Here is a 23,583-nt window from a genome sequence, read left to right as displayed (position 1 = left end):
TGCAAAACGCTGAATAGCATCATGAAAATGAAATCCACATGCCTTGCAGCAACTGGACTGTCCTACTTTTGCCTCATTAAGCCCTCTCAAGTCCAGCATCATAAGCATATGGAACTCTCTAGAAGGGTCCTGCACCTCCTGCCCGCCAGCCTTCCAGGAGCCTCTGAGAAGCACAGGGGCTCAGTGATTTTGAGCACACTTCAGACCTGCCTTCAAGAATAGCTTTGCCGGGCGCCTGGGTGGCTCAGTGGGTTAAGCCGCTGCCTTCGGCTCAGGTCATGATCTCAGAGTCCTGGGATCGAGTCCCGCATCGGGCTCTCTGCTCAGCGGAGAGCCTGCTTCCCTCTCTCTCTCTGCCTGCCTCTCCATCTACTTGTGATTTCTCTCTGTCAAATAAATAAATAAAATCTTTAAAAAAAAAAAAAAAAAAAAAAAAAGAATAGCTTTGCCATCACCAGCCTCTGAGAAAAGCCCCCCAACTCTCAGAGCCACAGTGTCCCCCATAATGATGACAACCACAACAGCAGTACCAGCTGATTAAAAAGATCTTGTATTATAAAGACCCAGCACAGGGTCAGACACTTGGCTAAGCTCTTGCCAAACATCAGCTTCTATGGTTTTGCTATTATTATCCTCGACCCAGAGAACCCCTCCCAATCTGGCCCCATGGGTCCCTCCTCACTGCGCTGCCTGTGTGAGTCCCACCTGTAAGGCCTAAGCCTGGCTGCCCACCACACCCGAATGCTGGAATGCCCTCCTGTCCTCACCCTCCAAAGCCTTAGAGTCAGTCTGTGTGCCCCTCCTCCAGGAAGCCTCCGGGACTGTCCAGTGCCCATCGTCCCTCCCTCCCTCACCAGCAGCTCCACCATTCATGCTTATTAGAAGTTGCCTTTTTCCCACAAAATGTCTGTGTGGGATAGATTAGTGTGAAGGGATTCCAGCCCCTGCCCCCTGTGCAGGTGGGACGTATGTCTTAATGAATATGCGCCCACCCTCCCCGCATGTACCCTGCCCTGCACCCATGACCAGCATAGTCACAGAGAGACCATGGCAGCTGGATTTTTCTTCCAAACTTTTTAAGCTTTCAAACTTCCCAGGTGTTTTGCCACCTGAGACCCTCACTGGCCTTTCCTAGGCCCCTGACTCCTCCCTTTTCCCCCTCTCTCTCCTCTCCCACCCTACAGTAACACAGCCAGGCCTTCCAGGCCTCAGACACTGGCTGACCCAGTTCCCAGACAAAGGCACCCTGTGAGCAGATCACAAAACTGCAAGCCCATGCCTCAGGAAAGGGCACCAAGAGCAGAGACCCACCCCCGGTGGCACCTAACACAGCCCAATCCTGCCATATCCAGCGGGAAGGCTGAACTCTGCCCTCACATTCAAGGCCACGGGGCCTCACAGGCTGTTCTCCCAGACCACCGGACCCCACAACAAGCAGCGCCAGCAATCTGCAAGCCTGATTGTTCCTGCCGACCCCCAACCCCCCAACTACCACCAGCACATACAAGGCCCTCAGCTCAAAGACAAGAGAAAGGACCCATCGCCTGCCTGTAAAAAGCCCACTTTTCCTCCCCCACAGCTTTGCTCCTCTACCGCACATGTCTAGAAACTCTCCGCACGACATACATGAAACAAGGGAAAGGCCTGCCCCAGGGACGTGCGGAGTCACTGCAACCTTTTATCACCGTCCCACTTCTAAACCACAATCTCACCTCAAGTCCCTCCTCTTCCATGAAGCCTTCCTCAAGAGCTCCCTGCTAGCCGCAGCTTCATTTTGTCAGCCCGCTGCTGGAGTGCGCCACTGCCCACACCAGCCTGGGCAGGGCCGAGAGAGGGGGCCGCACCCAGGCTCCCCTGGGCTGGAGCAGGACACAGGGAGCCTTTTCTTCCCTCCTCCCTGGGGCACAGGCTGTCCTTGCGAACCCGTGCACACCTGATTCAAGCCCATCTCCCTCCCCTGCAGCCTCAGATTTACCTGTAGCTGAGTTCCTGCCTCCAGACAGGCCCCTCCCCAACATCTCCCTCAAGGCCAGGCCCACAGGAGGCACATCTTCAATAAACGCCCAGTTGAAACACCAGCTCTCCAGGGCCAGACTCCAGATTCTGGAGACTATGTCCACACCAACCTCCCTGCACCTTCAGGCCACAGAGTCCCCCTTGCCCACCTCACCTGTTCCTCCCCATTGTCTCATGGTCTTTGACCACCACATGAAGCTCGGAACTCTGGTCCAAGGGAATGCCCTTGAGGTCCCACTCAAAGCCCTGGAATGAAAAGAGAAAACACCTCTTAACTGGTGGCCCCTTAGGAGAAGAAACTGTGTCTGGTCCACCTTGGTCTCCCCAGGGCCCTGAACAGCCATCCACAAACAGGGCTGGTGGGTGGATGGATGAATGAGTGAATGAATGAATGAATGAATGAGTGAATGAGTGAATGAATGAATACATGAATACATGAATAGCAAGGTTCCAGAGCCTCAGAAGAGACAGTGAAATCCAAAGGCAGCAGAAGAGAAAAAGAGGTCAGTCTCCCATGGCCCCCTTCCCCCAGCTCAATTCCACCAATCACCGGGAAGCCAGGCCAGGAGCACAGCTGGGGGAAATACGTAGTGATCCCACAGGGTCGTCAGGGACTGAAATTGATGTGCTCATGCGGAAGCCAGGTCTATGGTGGGCAGCACAAATTAGTGTCACACTAGGGATGCCTATCCTGAGGCCCTGGCACTCTCCTCAGAGCAAATGTACCCCAGTGCATCCCAACCCTATCCACACAAGGCACTCAGCTCCCACAGGACCCCCAGGGGGTCATATGCAGAGCACCGGCTGAGGACCTGGTTAATCAGGGAGGACTGACAGGAGGAGGTGGGCTTTGGGCAGGAAGAACAGCCTGTGTAAGGGAGTCAGGTCAGGACACAGAGCCCCCAAAACGACCTGGCTAGTAGTTCTACCTGGCTGATGAGAGCGGGGAGGAAGAGGAACAGAAGACCTCTCTCTTCTCCCCATGCCACACCCACATCAGAAGAGAGGCTTCTACTCACCGGGCAGGCCAGGCCACAAACCCTCCTCCCAGGTTCCTAGCACCAGGCGGACTCAGTTGACATACTAAACCAGCAGCCCGTCCCTTCCTTGACAATGCCCCTGAAGAAGCCACCTCCGGCCCTAACCCCCAACGTGTCACTGCAGAGACAGTGGCAGCAGAGAAGAAAGGAGGGAGAATGGAAACCTTGCCTACCTCATTCCACACGGGGTTCACGCTGTTCTTGATGACTTTGGTTCTCTTCTTCACTCCTGCAAGAGACACAAAGGGAGAGTGGAGAGATATTGGCCACCCCCACCCCTGCCCCCCAGCCCCGAGTTAGGGTCAGCTTCTGAGAGCCCCGCTGCCTGCCGCTTGCAGCCAAAGGAGACCTCGCCAAAGCAAGGGATTCTTGAGAATCCCACTGGGCAACAAGGAGGGGCTGATGCCAGCTGCGTGACTTCTGTCTCTCAGCTCTGGGACTGAGAAACAGCAGCCTCACCACAAGAATGTTTTTAAAGGAAAATGCCCAGTCTGTCTTTTCTTAATGACTTTGTTACCGTTAAGATAATATGTTATTATGCAACGTAACAATAACACATTCTATTGTTAGGAAGTTAGGACTTTCTAAATAAAGTTGTTTAACTTAGTTTTTGTTTAACCTGTAAAGGTTGAAGGATCTTCATGGAAAATGTTTTTCTTTTTAAAAACATCTAGCTGTACCTATCGTATAATTCCACTTCTATGAAACTGCCAGAAGAGGCAAATCCAGAGACAGGAAACAGATCGGTAGTTTCCAGCAGCTGGGGGGAGATAGGAATGGAGAGCGAACACTTCATGGAGATTTCTTTTTGGGGTGATGAAACGTTCTGGAGTTAGAATTATGATGTCGCACATCCCGGTGAATATACTAAAAATCATCAAAATTGCACACTTTTAAATGGTTAAAATAAGGAATTTTAGGGGATGGAAATTTTACATCAATTAAAAAGAGTCCCCCCTACCCTTGCCTTGAAGGGGTCTGTCTGAAGAACACTGCCCCAAGGCTCGCAGTGGCTGGGCCAATGGAAGGCAGAATGGTTTGGGGTAGACAAGAAGGACTGACACAGTCATAGCTGAGAGGCGACCCACCGTGCCCCAGACTGCAGCCAGCCAGAGCGACTCCTCTGGAACCCTGGGCATGGAGGAGTGGATGGAAGGCACAGAGAAGCCTAACCATGTCCAACCCTTCTGCTAAGCATCAGAACAGAAATGACTCAGTGGTCAAAGGATTGTTAAAAGTGGCGAGTCAGACACAGAACTTATATTTGGATTGGAGCGTAAAGACCCCCTGATTCCACCTCACCTGTCCAAGAGTCTCCAGTAAGAAGCCTCTGGTCTCACGTGGACCACTCAACTTTTATAGGGTCTGGACCCTGAGAGCCCCGCAAGGCCTTCGAAAAGTGGGGCAGGGTGAACTCCCAACCCCCTCTCATGGCTGGCTGCAGATCACTGATGTAGCAAAAGAGTGTGGGCTTTAGAATGACACAGACCATCACAGAACACTTACTTCCCATGAAGCCTCAGGGTGGAGTTTCTCAAAATTTGTGATCACAGGACATAACTTAAAATTTACGAAGGACCCCGAAGAGCTTTTATTTAGATGGCTTGTATCTAATGACCTTTACCATATTAGAAATAACAACTGAGGCATTTAAAAATATTTATGTAGGGGCGCCGGGCTGACTCAGTGGGTAGAGCCTAGGACTCTTGATCTCAGGGTCATGAGTTCAAGCCTCACATTGGGTGTGGAGCCTACTTAAAATAAATAAATGCTTCTTAAAATTAAAAATATTTGTTTAAAATTAATCTGAAATTAACAGTGATGAGCCCCATCCATGTTAACAGAAGTGACATATTTTTCTGAAAAGTAACTATAATTTTAAAAGCGAAGGAAAAAGAAAAGTGCCACTGTTTATATTTTGCAAATCTCTTTCATGCCTGGCTGGATTCTCATAACTACTTCTACATTCCATCTGTCGAGATGTCTCATTCCGGGTGACATCTAGGAAGAAAAACCCAAAGAGATACATAGCTGGAGAAGGAGGCACATTTTAGTAAATTTGCAGGCAACTGTGGATATCCTTCTTTAATACTACACCAAAAACTCCATAAGTAGTATTTCCTGAAAGCAGGTGGAGGGACATTTTGTACTCTGATACATTAAAGTCCATGGTTCTGTCTTGTACTTTGAATGAATATCTTACCCATGTACAATTCTGTAATATCTTGCCTTGGTTACTAGAAAAGTTTCTGCAAATTGAGTTGTGCAAAGCTTCCAAAGGTTGACACATTTGATTGCATAATATGAAAAAATACAACAAATAATAAATGGCTGCTTGATGTGGCACACTCACTCTTCCTTTTCCAAGAAAATGTCAGTCAAATGCCCAAGTCTGAATAGGTGCTGTTTGTCAGTCATTCTTTCACGTAAAAACAATATTCCATGAAAAAAAAAAAAAAACCCCACCCTGGCTGGTTCAGCTTGCAACTCAAGCAACCATACATGAGCTTCTTCCTGCAATCATCTTCATTTTTCAGTGTGAAGCAGACGTGCTCTATGTAAGCTTCTGTCTCAACATTCAAACTGTCACAAACACATGTACTTGAGGATCAAGGTTAATAAAATAAATCATTGTGCTGCTGTATCAAGAACATTCCTCAACTAAACTGGCTTTTTAAAAAAAAAGACTGCAAATACATGAGGATTAAGAATACAATGTCAAGTATAACTTGGCACCAAGTCCATCACTAGATTAAGATACCAGCAGTTTCATCTTCCGTCACTGCTGTACCATCAATATAAATGTTGACACAATAAAAAAGGCACATAACACCTTCAGGTTATTCTGAAAATAGTTGTAACCTTGCAGACCTGCTCAGAGAGTCTTGGGGTTCCCCCAGGGGTCCCTCTAACACACTTGAAAGAACTCTTGGGAAATTCATTGCATATCTCAGCCTGGTGGTTCCTCATCTAAAAGGTCCTCATGATACCTCTCCTTGGGATTTTGTGAAAATTAAACAAGATAGTCAGACTCATTTGATGTGAGTTCATTTCACTTCCCCTCCCCCGCACCACACGGATGAATCTAGTGAACTCCTACTGATTCTTCAATACCCCTTTCAGTTATCTACATTCTGATAAGCCTCACCTCACTCTCCCAGACAGAGATGGTGGACCACATATTGGAATATAGGGAAATTATATGCTTCTGTGTCTTTCTACCCAACTGGACTATGATCTTCAGAAGGCAGACACCGTGCCTTACTCATGTCAGTAATCCTAGGATATAGCAAGGTGCCCTGTAATGGAATGCCCAGTGAATGGGCCTTTTCTTTCCCAAGTTGGCTACAAGTTCACATCATCACCAGAGGATAGAACCACTCTTCTCAAGGAATGCCATCACGTGACAATAATAGTAGGGGAATGTATAAGTGGACAGAAGGGATGAGAGAAGTCATAACAAGAAGGAGGTGTTCTGGGAGTGGCAAGAGTCATCTTCTCAGAGTTGGACCAGGCCTGCCCTGGCTGAATCATTCTTTTGGGCCATGTTGGTGAGTCTCCAGCAGTAGGGACAGACGCAGTGTTGGAGTTGTTCAAATAAAAACCCCTGCTGTGTGACCTTAGGTAGGGCTTATTACCTCTCTGGGTCTTAGCTCCCTTGATGGTAAATGGATAATAAGAAAAATGTTTACTTCATAGGGTTTTGAGGAGATACGAGATTCAGTCTCAATGTCTACTTCCCCTTTCCTGTCAACTTCCCATGACCTACAAGAGTAACATGGAAAATCCCATCTGCAGCTACTCTTGGGGTGACCACTGGGAGGCATTCCTGGTGTCCTGGACAGTATGAAGTGGACAGAGTATGCCAAGCCCTGTGCAAAGTGTCTTTCAAGCATTTTCCACTTCCTGCCTTTCCCAAAGTTGAGGTGAACAAAGGCCTTCAGTGAGATTTCACTAAGTCTGGTTAGAAGGATCTGAGACCCTCTGAGTGACATTAAGGAAAGGGTCACTGAGGGGCATTACAACCGCAAAGAGGGGCAGGAAAGAAGTAAAACATGAACCTGGCACATCATGTGACCCACAGCTGCCAAGGAAAAGGAAGGCATGTTGCTAATTAGGAAAGAGTTCATCAAAGAGCTCCTTCCTTGTCATGGGTTTAGACCTGTCCTGTCCTGGATCATTAATTTTGGCCTTGAGAGATGTGGCTTTATGTGTATAATTTAATAGACTCAGTAGTTAAAGAGCCCACAGGTCATGCTGGGTTTGGGGACAGAGGACCATGTCCTCTCCCCGGATGGTTCTGAAGAATTGGGGGCCAGCCAGCCTCCATGAGAATCATGCTGTAGCCCTCGGGGTGTTCCTCCAGACTGAGTGACTCAGGGAGGGAGAATGAACCTATCATGCAAGGACTCCTCAGTCCCCCATGGAAATTCTTCACTTGTTTCCACAGGCCAACCTACCCTGACTCTACCCCAGACCAGGGTCTCTCATTGCTTGGTAGTGGTGTTTTTCAAACTGCTCATGGGGACCCATCAGTAGGCCATGACATCAACTGAGTGAGATGACCAATATGTCTTTTAAATGACAGAATAAAGAAGAAAAGTATCAGAGTATATCTTTCACTGCAACATTACCATTAGTTGAAACTTTGGGTTATATTATCATATAGACATTCATATGTGCACTATGTCTTGATATAAAATATGCTTCTTGTTGTGGATTAACAACCCAAAAAGTCTGACAATCATGCCTTAAACGAAGGTCATCAGAGAAGAACCGAAGAACAAAGGAATCTCCATTTTGGCCCTTGAGCATTGAGAGTTAAGGGGTGTGACAAGAATGATGGAGCACACCATCCTGGTCCTGGTCCCCCACCTGGGCCAACTCTGATAAAGACTACAGCTGTGGGAAGGAGGCTGGTGGGGTGAGGAGGGTGGCTCAGAGACAGGGAAGAACAAACGTAAGACAATAGCCCATCACAGTACCTGGGGTGCCCTTTATAAGCAGTCCGCCCACATCTCCTGACACCCTGGCATCAGACATAGTCATAGCCTCACGTGAGGAGCCATGTACCTCCCCTTCTGCTCATCACCTGGTGAGGCTCACCTGTCAGAGGCCCGAGTGCTTCTCTCTAGCAGTCTGGGCTCCAGGCTTCACACGTACCTCCAGGCCCACCTTTCAGGGACAGGCTCCTTTCAGTGGTCCCGGCTGCTGGTTAGCCCCAGGGTGATGGACACCCACAGCACTTACGGTGTGGAAGGGAGCACCCCGAGCTCTGGCAGAGCCAACTGGCAATCCCCACAATACAATTATAAGGTCACAGGAAGCAGAGAGAATGCTTGTTTTCATGACCCTGATGACAATGGAATCTTTGCGGCCGGTGGGATCATAGAGAAGACAAACCGTAAAGAAGGGGTTTTCAGGGAAGGGTGCACTCAGTCTGTAAAGTCAGTCGGATTTATCCCTGTCCAAGGAGGGTTCAAAGAAAAGCTGAGGGGCGCTGATTCATTTCCCAACACACCTCAAAGACCCCAAGGCCTACATGTCCATCAACAGATGAATGGACAAACAAAACGTGGGATATACAAACAATGAGCCATGACTCAGCTTGAAAAAGGAAGGAAATTCTGACACGTGCTACAACATAAAAGAACCTTGAAAACACTATGCTAGACGAAGTAAAGCAGACACAAAAGGGCAGAATTATATGACACCCCTTACGTGAGGTACCTAGAATAGTCAGTCAAATTCATAGACACAGAAAGTAGAATCAAGGTTTCCAGGTGCTGAGGGAGGAGGAATGAGCGGGTTCTGTGTAAGAGGCATGGAGTTTCAGTTGGGATGATGCAAAAGTTCTGGAAATGAATAGTGGTGATGCTTACACAACAATGTGGCTGTGTTAATGCCACTGAACTGTACATCTGAAAATGGTTTAAATGGTAAATGTTATATATATTTATCAGAGCAAAAAAATTTTTAAGCACGAAAAAGTGAAGCATCGCAACACTAAGACTCCGTTGCTCTCCCTAATACACGGGGACATTGAAACCCATGTAGGGGAGCGGCGGAAACGAGGGTGTATAGATATTTACTGATACCTGTCATGTGCCTGCACTATGTTGGGAACAGCACTAATTAAAGTGGTTGCAGTAAACCAGAGCCATACTGTTGTCATGGCCAAATGAAGAAAGTTGTCCCTGCTTCCTGGAGCTGAAAATGTAGGGAAGATGGCCTCCAAAGATGATGACCCCCATGAGCCAGTCTCCCAGCATTCACATCCTCGTATGGTACCCCTCCACTGATCTGAGCTGGCCCCACGGTTCAGAGTGGGCCCCACAGTTCTTGCTCTCAAGCCTTTGGGAGCCCTGAGTGGCCGTGTAAGAAGGCTAGCTACTCTACAGGAGGGATCCCGCTGGAGGCCCTGTGGAGAGAGAAGGTCTGAGGCGACATGGAGAGAAAGAGAAGTCCAGGAGTCCCAGCACTCCAGCTGGAGGGTAGTGGGCGTAAAGACAGTGACAAGTCACAAGCTCTCATAAAAGTTCAGGAGGGTCTCAGAGAGATACTGGTACACCCATGCACACAACAGTATGACTCCTAGTAGTTAAAATGTGTAAGCAAACCAAATGTCCACTGATAGACAAATGGACCAGCAAAATGTGGGATACATATACAATAGAATATAACTCAGCCTTAAAAGGGAAGGGAATTCTGACCAGGCCACATCATGGATGAACCTCAAGGACATTATACTAAGTGAAAGCAGCCAGTTACCAGCGACATGGGAAGTTACTATTTAACAGGTAGAGTTTTCAGATGGGGACAATGAAAGAGTTAAGGGGATGGATGGTGGTGATGGTTATATGATACTATGAATGAACTTAATACCAGTGAAATGTACACTTAAAGATGAATAAGGTGGCAAATTTTGTATTATGTGTATTTTACCACATTTTTGTTAAAAGTCCAGGTGTGAGATGGTGAGAACACAGGTTACGGGTCTGGGGCCCGTGACCAGCTCCTGGGTGGGGAAGAGGGAAAGGAGAAGAGAGCAGAAGATATCTCAGGTTCTGACATGGATGCAAGTGTGGCTGGTGGGGCCATTCATTTGGAGACAGACCAGAAAGAAGGATAGGAGCTGGGGTGTTCCAGACTCCCAGAGAGAGAGAAACACGCTGTTTCTGCCCATGAGTCAGGAGACAAGATCTACTGAAAGAAGCTGCTCGGCACCTGAAGATCCTGCAGGCTGCCTTGATTACTCCACAGACACAAATGAGGACTTGCTCTGTTTGGGCCATTCTGTTGTGACTTCATTAGAATATCCATGGGACAAAAAACAGGATAAAAGTTCAAAGCATAAACACAAAACCAAAAGGCAATGGCAAGTGAAAGGAGAAAAGTGTCTTGCTCTTCTCACCCTCAATTTCTCACCCTAATATCCATCTTTCTAAATCCTAACTGAAACTACCCTTTCCAGGAAACAGCTAGCCAGGAAGAGGTGGTGGTGGTTGGATAAAGCAGATGTGATGGAATACACTCTGAGAGGGGTGTATTCCACCCCTTTTGAACTCAAAAGGCCTATTAGAAGTGCAGAAGAAATCTGAAATACCTACGACAAAATATTAACATCCTTAATATATAAAGAGCACTTTGCAACTAACTAAGAAAAAAACAAACTCCCACCCCATACAAAAAACTGGGTGAATTAAAAAGCAATTCAGTAAGAAATAAATGCAAGTAGGTAATGACATTGAAATATCACAAATACTACTTGAACCTAAGATATAGTTAAAGAAGACTAGGAAAGCATGATAATGTTTTGTGTTAGTAAGATTATAGGAAAATACACCTTCATACTCAGCTAATGAGAAGGTAAAGTTGGTACAGATTCTCAGGAAAACAATTTGGGAAATGCAGCAAATCCTTACACACACCTTTAACCTGTGACATGTCAATGCCACTTCCAGTATTTACTCAAAGAAAATCATTAAATATGCAGACAAAGATTTCATCACCAGGGTATTTCTTACAGTGATAGTATCACTTGAGCACTGGCTATAAATATAAAAAATTTGATATAACCGGAGTACACATCCACAGGGGATTCGTTCACTGAATTAGGGTGCAGCCCTATAATAAAATACTATGCAGACATTAAAAGGTGTGTCAAAGAATATTTACTGACATAGAGAGATACCCCTGGTTTATTATTGAACAATGAATCTTGGAACACTGAAAAATTAAATTAAATTAAAAAAAAAGAAAATGTAAATATTCAAACATTTGAAAAAAGAAATATGGGATGGGTTACCTCTACAGAGGAAGGCAAGGAGTCTGGGTCTTCTGGGGGTGGTGGTGGCTGGCCAGGTTATATTCCTTGTCCTGGGTAATATACATGGTTACCCCCCTCTTCATTTACTCATTACAGCTGGGTGTCTCAACCTTGCCACTATGAACATTTGAGGCTGGATAATTCTTTGTTGTGGGTGTTGTGGGGCAGCCCTATATGCTATGGGATGTTTAGCAGCCTCTCTGGCTCCTACTGGCTAGATTCCTTTAGCAGACCTCCACCCCCACCTCACCCAGTGGCAACACCCCAAAATGTCTGAGAGTCAGTGCAGTGAAACACCCATTTATAGCGTGTGTACTTTACTTGGATGTTAAATTTCACAAGTAAAATTGCTTTTTTGAAAAAAGAGGAAAAATAATCTTGGGGGAAATACATCAAACTGCTAAGTTAATTCGAAGTACCAGGATTTGGGGCCATTCTTTACTATTTGTGTCATACCTTTCCGTCATTGGTCCTTTTTCATATTGAGTCGATACTGTATTCACAAAAAGAAAGTAGAATGCTATTTTCAATGCTTTAAAGTCACTTTCAATGTTTAAAAAGCCAGATTCGGTGAGTCCGGAGCCCTACAGCCCACCTTTCCTCTACAGGGGAGTCACATATGTCCTTCAGGAGTGTTTCCATTTTCAGAGGTTTCTAGAAGATCCCCCAGGCTCCTGCCTGGAGCCCAGAGACCTCTCCAGGAGTCAGAAGGGAGGGGAGGATGGAGAGATAAAAGAGACCCCAACAGGTTGAGGGAAGAGAAGGAGCAGTAATGAGTCCCGTTTCTTGCTGGTGAGCCTGGGTGAAGCAGAGTAGAAATTCACCAAGCCAGCTCACAGGAGATCACACCCTTAAGGAAATAAGATGTCTGAGCGCCCGCGGAAAGAGGATCTGATTTTGCTCTTGGATGTATCCCCAGCACCTTGACCAGCATCTGGCACATAGTAGGTGCTCAATAAATATTTGTTCAGTGAAATAAATGCATAAATGGAGGGACATAAATATTCACATTAGCTGGTGGAAAGTGGGCGGGGCAGAAGAGAGGTACAGTTGGTTAAATGCTATAGGAAATGAAGCTGCTCTTTCACGTAGATAATCAGGCAAAACTATCTGCCACAGCCCAGGTACTCACGGGAGTTCTAATTCACTAATTATTTAATTAATACAAGAACAAAGGAATGATAAGTACTCATTAATAGCCTCCAGCCTGAACACTTGAGAGAGAGAGACCAGAAAGTGCCCTCAGAGTCCAGCCTCCCAGAGATCATAGTCTATTTTGGGAGGTGGGTCCTGAAATTACATCTCTGCCTGGAATGCCCTGGGAACAACTGCAGGGAAAGTGAGGCCGGCCAAGCCCATGCATCTCGGGCTTCAAGTGGAAGCCAAGCACACAGCCCAGGCTGGTTTCTCTGCAAGCAGGTCACAGCCCCCTCCAGGCCAGGAGGGGATCAGGCTCAAGCCTTCAAACCCCTGACTGCACATCTGAAACGTTGGAGAATTCTTAGAAACCCCTCCAACAACTCAAGATAGGAGGGGATAGAGGTTAGCCGTGGTCTTTTTTAAAGCCCTCCCCATGATTCTGATGTGCAGCTGAATGAAGCACCCCAGAAGGAATGATCTGTCAATTCTGGGTTTGATTCTAACGACCTCTCTCCCTAAGCATCAGCATGAACAGCCTCTGGGGTGGGAGGGGAGGAAAGAATGGTGTTAATTTCACATTTCACCAACTCCTGCATCAGTTTCTCTCAAGGTGTGGTTCCCAAATGTTCTGCATTAAGTAGATGTTAAGTGTTGAGCCTCAGGTCACTTAGACCTCCTGGGTCAGAGGCCAGGAATCTCTCTTGCAACCATACTCCCCAGAGGATGATCAGGCACGGGAAAGTTTGAGGACCTTTGCCCCAGACTGCATGAGGCTCCGAGGCACCTCTGAGGGATGGCAGAGCTTGGGCCAGAAAGAACACAAACATTCCAGAGCACCCACGTGTCTCCGGTACCCAGCATCCTGATGAAAAGAGGACAGGTTACCATCCCAAGGAGTCACGGCATCCTAAGTGTGAGCACAGACTGGCCACGGTGAGAACTCTAGTAGACGGAACAAGGTGTTGTCTACACAGAGAGAGAAGTGACTAAGGAATGCCAGGGGAATCCTGGGGACCTTCTTGGAGACAGTGATATTGCACCACGGCCTTAAAAAACAATAGACTTTGAATAGTTGGGAGATGTTACAGTCTATTATGTTTCAGTTTTGCTATGAGCTTATCAATAAAATAAATAACAAAGGGTGGGGAACACAGACACTAGGTGGACAGCAGCTGCATGGGGTACCCAGGCCAGGGCAATAGCCAAGAGGGGCCTCAACAGAGTTGGTCACCTTCCTGACTCAAGGGCACTGCCCCCTCCAAGCATTCCCTGTCATGACCACTGACCTGGACACATATACTTGCCCAGGTTTCCCTTTCCTTATCTGCGGAATGGAGAGATTGGGAGTTACCACAAGACTGTTCCAGAACCAGGGAAAGAGAGCTGTGAACAGATCCCAAAGCATCCAGGAGACCTAGACTTCTGTAGGCCCCTGGTCCCAAGATCCTTACAGAACTTCTTTTCCCCCCCCAAGGGTAGACCCACAATTTCTATAAGGGAATGGCTTAGGCACACAAGCTAGCGACCTTGTCATGAAGTTGCATTTCATAGTAGGCTCCCAGGAATGTCACCAGTTAATGAAAATAGCAACATTTTCTAAAATGTCTTCACTCACCTTTTCAAAAGAGGGATAAAATGCAAATTGTCTCGGGGCACCTGGGTGGCTCAATGGGTTAAAGCCTCTGCCTTCAGCTCAGGTCATGATCCCAGGGTCCTGGAGTCGAGCCCCACATGGAGCCCTGCATCGGGCTCTCTGCTCAGTGGGGAGCCTGCTTCCTCCTCTCTCCCTCTGCCTGCCTCTCTGCCTACTTGTGATCTGTCTGTCAAATAAATAAATAAAAATCTTTAAAAAAATGTAAATTGTCTCATTAGAAAGAAAAAAAGCAAAGAGTGCTCACTTTGCCAAATCGTGTCTACCATCTATGGTCATTATTATTCTGGGGGACTTGGGGACCAAATGGAGGTTATGGGTCAGAGCTAAAGAGCCCCCTGGTGCCCTCACAGTTTTCAAATCACATGAAAACACCAGCCATTCTTCCCTCTACTTTTGACCATCTTTTGTGAGGCACATATATTTTAATTCCACAAAACCACAGGATACGCTTCATGGTAAGAGAGAAACTTCTTCTCCTCTCTTTATGTACCTGTCTTTGCAGAACTGGGGTCCTGACTCACAGCCATTGCTCCTTCTCTTAATTTTATTTTTAAGATTTTATTTATTTATTTATTTATTTATTTATTTATTTGACACAGAGAGATCACAAGTAGGCAGAGAAGAAGGTGGCAGTGGGGGGGGGGGGGGGCAGGCTCCCTGCTGAACAGAGAGCCCAATGCAGCGCTGGATCCCAGGACCCTGAGATCATGACCTGAGCCAAAGGCAGAGGCTTAACCCACTGAGCCACCCAGGTGCCCCCCTTCTCTTAATTTTAACATATCCTTCCTCTTTCCTTTGCCCCTCCTGAGACACCTCCTCCCATGGGAATGTCTGCCTCAAAGAGGATGGATTAAAGGTGCACAGTGAGAATGGGAGTTTCAAGTCCTCCGTTGCTACAGAGAGAGACACCCTCTCTTGTCCAAGCACCCCTTGTAGGGGCATCGGCTCTTTGAGACATGGTGATTCAATACGGACAGTGTTCAGTAAAGATGGGCGAACAAATGAGTGAATGAATGAATGAATGAAATCAAGACAGTTTCAAAAACACACCATCTACACGCCCAGTTTCTAAGTGATCCTTATTCCTCTCTCTATTCTGCACCCATCTTTCTTCTCCGATCCCTAAGCCCACTGCCTTGTCGGTAAGGGCTCGAACTTTATTACCTCTCCGTATAGGTCTTAGGAAAGTAAAAACTGTTGACTTACTACGGCCCTTCCAGTGTTTCAGAATTTCAGAGCACTATGGTGTTTACTATGCTCGGTTTCATCCTCCCGGTCCTCCCTGCAGGGCTGAGATTGCTGTCCCTGTGCGGTCGGCTAGGGTTAGTGCCGGAGCAGTGGCCGCAGACCCAGCCGGACGCGCCCAGAGTCGGGTGGCGCGGGGCCGAACGAAGGCCACAGGGCTCTCACCTCGGAAAGTCAGGCTGGCGACCGGGTCACTGCGCCGGTCCTTCTTCACACTGGGGAGGTTGCTGGCCCTCACCAGCAGGCAGCACAGCATGGTTCGGCCGCCCGGGGCGCGCAGGGGCGCGCGGGCAGGACGCGAGCGGGAGCGGGAGCAGAGGGTCGGGGCACCACTGAGCGAGCGCCCGGCTCCGCGGTACCCGTGCCAGGAGGGAGCTGTCGCCTTCGCTGCGCTTCCGCGGAACAGTCCCCGCGCCTGGCCGCGGCCGCGGGGAGGACACCGGACACCCGCTGGGCGGACCCTCTCCCACCCCACCCCGGCCCCCGCCCCGACCCGCCCTGCGGCTGGTGGGCAGGGCGGGGCCGGGGTCAGAAGCGCGCGGGTGGGGGCGCCGGCCCCCCTCGGCGGCTCGTCGCCGCGGGCCAGAGACGGTACGGCGGCTGACGCGGGGCGCACAGCTGCGCCAGGCCGTGGCGACTCGGAGCCCGCCGCCTCGCTCGTCCAAGCCCGGAGCGCACCCGTGCGGACCTCGCGGGCGGCCGCGGCTCTGCACCCGGCTGCGCCCAGCCCGGGCCCGCACTCCCGAGGCGCAGCTAAACCGGGGCGAAGGAGGAATGAGCGAAAGCGGGAGGAAGGGACATCCGGTCGCAGGAACGCGAGTGTCTGCGCCAAATTACTAGTTGGAGCGAGCGCTGGACGAGCGTGCGAAGCGACGGAGCGACACGCGGCACCCTGAGCCCGGGCCTGGCACCGCCCTCCCCATTACCACCCTTCTCGGGGGCCTAGGCTGCCGTTCTCTTGGGCCCCGAGCCCTCGCGAACCCACCTCTCAACTTCCCCCAAGCAGTCTGGGGTCGTTCGTCTCCGCGGGCGGGGGTGTCTGTCCAAGGGAGACTGTGTTCCCTGGAGCACAGAGATCCACCGGCTGCCCCCTCGGTCCCCTGCCGCAGCCTGGACAGCACCCTCCAGGCCCCGTGCCTGTACAGAGCCCGCCTTGTCTCTGGATCAGGTCTCTGGATCAAACCGGGGCCTAGTACTCAATGGGAGTTCCTTCCAAGGGGGAAGTATTGGGAGTGAAGATCACTTTAAGGCTGTTTATTATTAAAGTCTACTTGAGGCAAGATTTCACTTACTAGAAGCCTGAATCTTCCCTGCTGACACCCCTCACTTGAGTAGCATCGGTGCACCGACAACATCCAAATGCCTCCCCAGAGCCATTTCCTCTACTACCCTCTCCTGCCTGGGACCTCCAGTCCATTATCGATCCTAAAACAAATACCATCAGGCCTCGAAGGCCTCCCCTTGTTCTTGGGATAGAGCCCAGACCCCTTACCTCTACCCGCTGGGAAAGGCCACTCCACCCCTCACTCTGAGTCCCAGCTTCAGTGCTTTCTCAATTTGGGGAACACACAGAGCTCTCTTCCAACTTGGAGCTCTGCTGTCCCCTCTGCACACAAATGCCTTCCCCTCTCTCTTTCCAGGACCACCCCCATTCATCCTTAGGCCTCAGCTAAGGATGACAGATCGTTAAGCGACAGATCGCTTCCCTGGGGAAGCCATCTCTGACATCAAGGTCTAGATTGGGTCCCTCTGGCGAACAATGGGACCGCCACTTTTCCTTCTTGGCTCTCACTGCAACTGTAGGGAATCACTAGGTGTAACCACCTGTGTGAGGTCTAGCTGGATGGTGGAGTCAGTGAGGGGAGAGATCAAGGCCGTTTCAGTAGGTTGGGTATTCCCTGTGCACAATAGGAGCCGGCCTGGGTTCACCACAGTGGACTGTGGACTTGGCTCCCCAGTGGTCCTTCAAGTCCCATGATGAGGTTAAGTCGATGGTTCTCCAGGAGGTCAGTACTGCCCCCTGGAGGAATTTTGGATGTGATGATTTAGGATATATATATATTTTTTATCATTGTCACAGTGATTCCAGGTCATGCTACTTCCCTGCCACCTCCTCCGGCCCTAATCTGTCGGAGGCAGCACAGGAAATCTGTAGCGAGCCTATCTAATATTTCCAGAGGAATAGTCCAAGGGACTTGTACAAACATTTGGCTTGTGTCCAAGGAACTGTTCTGTAAACCAGAAAATCAGCAGCTGGTGGCTTGAGCCCGGGACACTTCCTGAGGCTTCTTTCCCATTCCCAACCTCCAGCTGCCCAGCCTGGTGGCCGTTCACTTCTCTCTGATGAGACGGCTGACATTCTAGTGCAGCTGAGGCCTAAAGGGGGCTTCCTCCCAAGGAGACTTGTATCAGGAAAGCAGTTCTCATAACAGGGTCCTGGGACCTCAACTCGTCTCCCTCCTGTGTTCTCCCCTTCTTTCACGGAAATTTTGCGTTGTCTTACCTGGACCCATAGCCAGCCAAACAGAAAGACTGCATTTCCCAGCCTCCCTCCCGGCTAGATACGGCCATGATGGGACCAAGAGATGAGCAGGAGGGAACTGTCTGGGAAGGGGCACGCCTCTGCATGCAGCCACGGTGAGCCGTCACCAACCATGTTGTCAAGGGGACCCCTGGAGATAGCAGAGCAACAAAACAGAAGGACCCAGGGTCCCGGAAGCCTTGTGGGTCAGAACCATACCGTCCAGGACTCCCCACACATCAACCGTTAGGTGAGTGAGAGAGACTCTCGTGTTCGTGGCCCCAGTTAGTGGGAGCTCACCTGCAGCCAGGTCTGTGTCCCACCCGATGCTGCAGGTAAGGACAGCGCCTCCGCACCCCAGGCCAGTCCGGGACCTCTGTGATGGTACCAGCTTAGGGCCATGGTGGGGTCGTCAGAGGGCGACGACCCCTGTTTGGAAGCTGAGTTTGCATAGCTGTGTGCCCTGAAGCATGTGATTTGACCTTTCAGAGACTGTTTCCACTACCGTGAAATCAAGAGAATGATACTTCACAGAGCTGCTGGGAGGATTAAACTGAACAATGGCCCTTCCAGCACATTGGCCGGCACACAGTAGGTCTGCAAGAGGTGTTCGCACTCTCCTGGTTCCCATTTCATTCTAATGAACCAGTTTCGGAAAGAGACCAGCGTACGAGGAGCAGAGACGGAGAGTGAGTTTGGCCTGGGGAGAGGGACTGAGGTGTGTGGGCTTGAGGAGTCACCGGAGGGACACCTATCTGTTCCCAGAAAGACCTAGACCATGGTGAATGTCACGGCCAGACATCAGGCAGCGGGACCAATGCCTCAGTTCAGAAGGGGCTGCTCCAGGAGGGGCAGCCAGAGGAGACAAGACCAGGGTCCCTTGAGGCAGAGGGGATGGCCACTCACCACTGAGTCCACCGTGCCCAGTCTGGAAGGACCGCAACTGGACAGACAGCTGACGACTGGAATGACCAGGTTAAAATGGTAGTGAGAGTCTCCTTAGGTGTGTGAGGTGATTTCTTAGTACCTGTACAATACATATCAGCTGTCATAATAATTATAATAATGTATATATAATCCTATATAACAGTAATACTTAATATGTATTGAGTGCCAAGCAGTATGGTGTGAGCAGATAAATCCTGATCCTCCACCTCTTCCTGCTTGTCTCCTGAAAATCAAAGCTAAGACCCAAAGGAAATGGTGAAGTGGTTAAAGAGGGGGCTCTGGAGCCAGAGCGCACGGCCTTGATTCCCAACTCCATGACTCACCAGTGTATAACTTAACCTCTTTGTGCCACAGTTTTCTTGTCTGTAAAGTGGGAGCATACTAGTTGCTATTATATATGTTTGGGAGGAGGGTCAAAGGTCTACATAAAGTGCGTGGTACAAAATATAACTAGAACGTGATCTAGCTCATGAGTTCTATGTAGAACAGTGCCTAGCCCCTAGTAAGCTGGATATCAGTTAAATATGTCTCTTTCAGAGGGTTGTTGTGGGGTTTTAAAGAGACAGCTTCTGAAAAATGGTACATTGTTCATGCTTAATGAATGCCCATTCTCTCTCCTTGGGATGAATACACATTTTTAGACTCAGAATCCTCCATGTTTTGGCCCTTTGTCTTATAGGCACTCCCTGCAGCCTATAAGACACTCCCTATATGCCCCCCACTTTGACTTAGCCCCATGCTGGGTACCCCAAGCTCTTCCACCCTCTCCCCCACCTCTCCCCCCCCCCCCGCCCCCGCTGGCTCAGGCCCAGGCCGCCCTGGCCGTGGGCAGCCCATGGTATGCTTTCCAAAGCACTTTCTTATTCATGAGCCATGGGTGCTGAGAACAACAGAGGGCGGTGAAGAGGGGGGTGGGGTGAGGATGGGAGGTACTTTGACCCCTGTGTGATCTTGGCCAGGCTCCTGCACTGCTCTGGGCCTATTTGCTCATCTCTAAAGGGAAATAATATCCCTGCCCTTTGGCCTCACAAAGCTGCAGTGGGCATGAAATGAAGTTATGCGGGCACAGAGTGGGTGTCGTTCTGGGATATTATAATCAGGTAGCCAAAGGAGGGGCTCTGTGGGCCCCAAGCCTAAAGGGCCTGGGAAGGCCAGATCTAGGCTCACTGGTGAGGGAATACTTCCCAGAAGGCTGTTTCGCTCTGAGAGACCAGAACCTTCTGTGTAATCATTCACTAACCTGGCCCTGGCTGAGAGAAGGAGAGTGAGCAGGCCTGAATGCTGTGGGGAGGCCAAATTTGGACATGGGTTAAGAGCTTGGCCAGTGCAGGAGGTGGAATGTGTCCAGGGCTAGGGAAGGGAGGCACTGCATTCCCCCATGACTGCCTGGCAGTGACGTCCATGACTGGCAGTGCGGGGCTCCAGCCAGCCTCCTCTGGGGGCACTCGCTGTCAACAAGAGACAACATACTTCCCTTCTCCTCAGGGAAGGGGGGAGCCCACCCAGAGGAGCCAGGCAGCAGGCAAAGGGCAAGAATGCGAACTGACATCAGGCAGATGTGGGGAGCTCAGTCATGGATGGGGATGGAGGATGAAGTGTGGGGGATGGGGAAGACGGCCCACGGACAGCCATGGAGCCGCACCAGCCACATCCCTGTGGGCAAAGCGCTTCAGGGGTTAGAAAGTGCTTTCCCATACATTATTCATTCTTCCCCTTCTCCTGCTAGGGTTCAGAGCCTAGCCTGGGTGGGGGGACTTCACAGCATGAGGCAAGTGTGTGTGTGCTAGGGTGGGGGTGGGGAGGTTGGGAGATGGGGGTTGCCATCAGGGAAGGAAAATGTGGTTGACCGAATGGACATCAGAGGAAGCAAGACCCCTGAGGACACAGGCAGGGCGAGGCAGCGGCCCCCCCTAGAGGTTCTTTGAAGCATTGGACAGGTCTAGATCACAAAGCCTGCTCAGCCCTTGGGCTAGGGCTCTTCTCCCACCAAGGGATGCTGGAGAAAGAGGCAGCCATTCAATATACAGGGTTTTCCCCCCTCCCTCCACAGTGACACTCCCCTCCTTCCCTTCAGTCAGGGGGACATTCACAGTGAGAATGGTGCTCCCTGGAGTTGAGCACCGAGGAGCCCAGGACCTTCCGTGAGGCCGCTGGCCTGGCCTGCCCAGTGCTGAGGATGCAGCGGAAGTGAGGAGGCCCCCCATGCATGCCTTTGTCTTCCCCCTGGAAACACCTGGATAAAGTTCATGTCCGGAGGCCACTGTGGGAAACCGGTCGAAAACAGGTCAAAGCTGAAAGTCAGCAAAGAAGTACAGCTGGAGTGTCAGTCACCTCCCACTCCCCCTCTGTCTCTATCCTCTTGGCGCAGGCTGCTTCCCAGGCCACAGGCCCCTTCAGGGACTCCTCCCTAAGAAACCCCAGATTTCATATCTGGGACTATGTGGGCGTATATGCCTGTTAGGACACATCAGTGTGTGCTGCTGTGGACACATGCCTTGGTTCTCTAACCCTCTACCTCTTGAGATGGTACCCTGGAGATGTCACAGGCACTTCTGGGGGGACATGTGTCTGGGAATACATGTGCACATGGGCGGCTGGGAACACGAAGATCCAGGAGCTCGAAAAGAGAGCTCTGCTGAAAGGCCAGGGACCAGTTGTTGCCCGGATTTCAGGGAGCCTGGGATGAAGCCAGGTCTTTGAAGAGAAGGAAAATGACAAGTCATGGAGACAAAGAGCAAACCCATCCGGTTGGACTCTCACACCCTGATCTTTCTCCCCCAGGCTGGCTCCAAACCCAAAGACTCAGCTGGGTAACCCACAGCTCTGACTTAGCTTTGAGGGGTTTCCAGGTAAACAGATGGGGCTTGGCCCTCACCTCCTGGAGGAGAAGTCCACTCATGACCATAGGAAAGCTTTACTCTGGGAGGTCCCAACGGGATAGGGGAGCAGGCTCCTTTGTTCAAGGACGATGAAGATAGCATTCCCCAGATACCACTCCCCAGCAAGTTCCAGTCTGGTGGGAGGGGAGTGCAGAGGGGAGAAAGTTCCTAGAGGTTGGTGCTGGTGTTAGCTGGACCAGCTGCTTAACTTCTCCCATCCTGTGCACAAAGCAAGAGTAGGATCCCTGGAGAGGTGGGCGGTGCCTCTGCCCCCAGTGGCCAGGCCGGCCAACCTAGCCTGTGATAGAGAGCTGGGGCCTAGGACAGCTGCCAGGCCGAGGCTCGGGAAGACAGCTGGGCTATAAATAGGCCTGAGACCCATCCCTCCTAGCACAGAGGAAGGGATCCCTGCAATAGAGAGCTTCACTGCCCACAGAAAGGAAAGACCTCTTTTAAGAGATCCAGAAGAGTGAGAGGAGAAATGTGCCCCCTCCTCCAGGCCCAGTGTAGCTCCAACCTGGCCTCAGTTTCCAGGTCCCAGAGAAGTGCAGTTCAACCACTTCTCTCCTTGCCTCGATTTCCCTCTGGGTCGCCCCTTCCCCAGGATGTGGGTCTCTGAGACACCCAAAGTCAGTCTGGCCCGGCTCATGGAGTCTCTTCTCTCCCATCCCCGAGCTCCCTGGGTGGACGTCCAGGAGGCCCCTCTCCGACTCCCACCCTCCCTGCCTGAGGGGATGCAGACCCCTCCTACCTGCAAACACCGCAGAGCAGTAGGCATCGCTGATGTCGGTGTCCGGGGTGTGGACGTTCTCAGCATAGAGGATGAAGACCCTCAGCATGACTGGCACGAGTTAGGGCCCCGTGCACCCAGGGCGCGCGGAGAAGGCTGGGGAAGGTCGGGGACGATCGAGGCGCAGCTGGTGGGTCTCTCTAACTGGAAAAAGCTGAAGGAGGGAGGCCGGTTGTGATCGGCCCTGGCTCCTGGCTCCTGGCCCGGGCTCAGATCTGCTTTTGAAGAGAACCAGGCCAGCCCCGCGCTGCTCCAGGGGGCTACACCCGGTCGCCGCCCCAACCGCGCTTACCCCGCTAGTCGGAGGGCGCTCGGAGTACAGGGGCTTCTGCTCATCTTCCAGCCCCGCCGCCCTACCCGGGCTCGGCTAAGCTGTAATTCAATGCTCCGGCCGCAGACTCTCCCAATGACAAGGCGTTTTGCACCTGGCCGGGTAACAGCGGACAGGGCGGCGGCCGCGATGGCCGGGGGCTGGTCCAGGGCTCCGGACGCCCAGCGCAGTCCAGATCTCGCTCCCGACAGGAGAAAGGCTGAGTCCCTCCCCCGACCTTCCACCCACCCCTGGCCGCGCGCCTCGCCAAGCCCGTCGCCTCCTCCGGCGGCCGCGAGTGTTCCAGCACTCTCTGTCCGAGTCAGCCCGCAGCTCTGAGAACCAGGTGGAGGGCGGGCGCACGGACAGCGCTTTCCGGAGAAGCCCAGAGCTAAGGAATCTCATTGACCGGCCTATTCTGGCTGCCTTAAAAACTCTGCTCCCCGCACGCCTCCCCCTCGCCCTTTTTTTTTTTTTTTTTTTTTTTTTTTGGCTGTGAAACAACACCTGTTACTTTTAATACAAAACCATAAAGGAAAGAAATCTCAGTCTGAAAACAATAGCATTAACATTTGGATGTTTACCAATTCAGGCTTTTCCTCTGAAGATGTGTGTGTAAATTATTTATTATATTTCTGAGATCAATGTATATGCAGTTCTGTGTCCTGTTTCCATGTAATATTTTCTTGCATCATTATAAATTTTTCATAG

The 23,583-nt window shown here is 50.5% G+C and overlaps 1 protein-coding gene across 21 annotated transcripts in view; it reads right to left on the bottom strand.

Annotated features, from left to right (window-relative positions):
• Positions 1 to 23,204, bottom strand: part of DYSF (dysferlin) — a 204,191-nt gene extending 180,987 nt beyond the window's left edge. For 3 of the 21 annotated variants that reach the window (XM_032352426.1, XM_032352435.1, XM_032352438.1), the window contains exons 1-3: positions 22,524 to 23,200; positions 3,230 to 3,285; positions 2,171 to 2,262 (exon numbers count right to left, since the gene is read on the bottom strand). In XM_032352426.1, coding sequence (XP_032208317.1) covers positions 2,171 to 2,262; positions 3,230 to 3,285; positions 22,524 to 22,611 — 236 coding nt within the window. In that variant the 5' untranslated portion in view covers positions 22,612 to 23,200. Of the gene's footprint in view, positions 1 to 2,170; positions 2,263 to 3,229; positions 3,286 to 15,589; positions 16,140 to 22,523 lie in introns of those variants that run through there. The other 18 variants (XM_032352419.1, XM_032352425.1, XM_032352433.1 and 15 more) reach the window with 10 other exon arrangements.
• Between the last annotated feature and the right edge of the window lie 379 nt (positions 23,205 to 23,583).

This window comes from Mustela erminea, chromosome 7, assembly GCF_009829155.1.
Source record: "Mustela erminea isolate mMusErm1 chromosome 7, mMusErm1.Pri, whole genome shotgun sequence".
Classification (NCBI taxonomy): domain Eukaryota; kingdom Metazoa; phylum Chordata; class Mammalia; order Carnivora; family Mustelidae; genus Mustela; species Mustela erminea.
The sequence above is the reverse complement of the archived record's forward strand: the minus strand, read 5'-3'. Positions and strand labels throughout refer to the sequence as shown.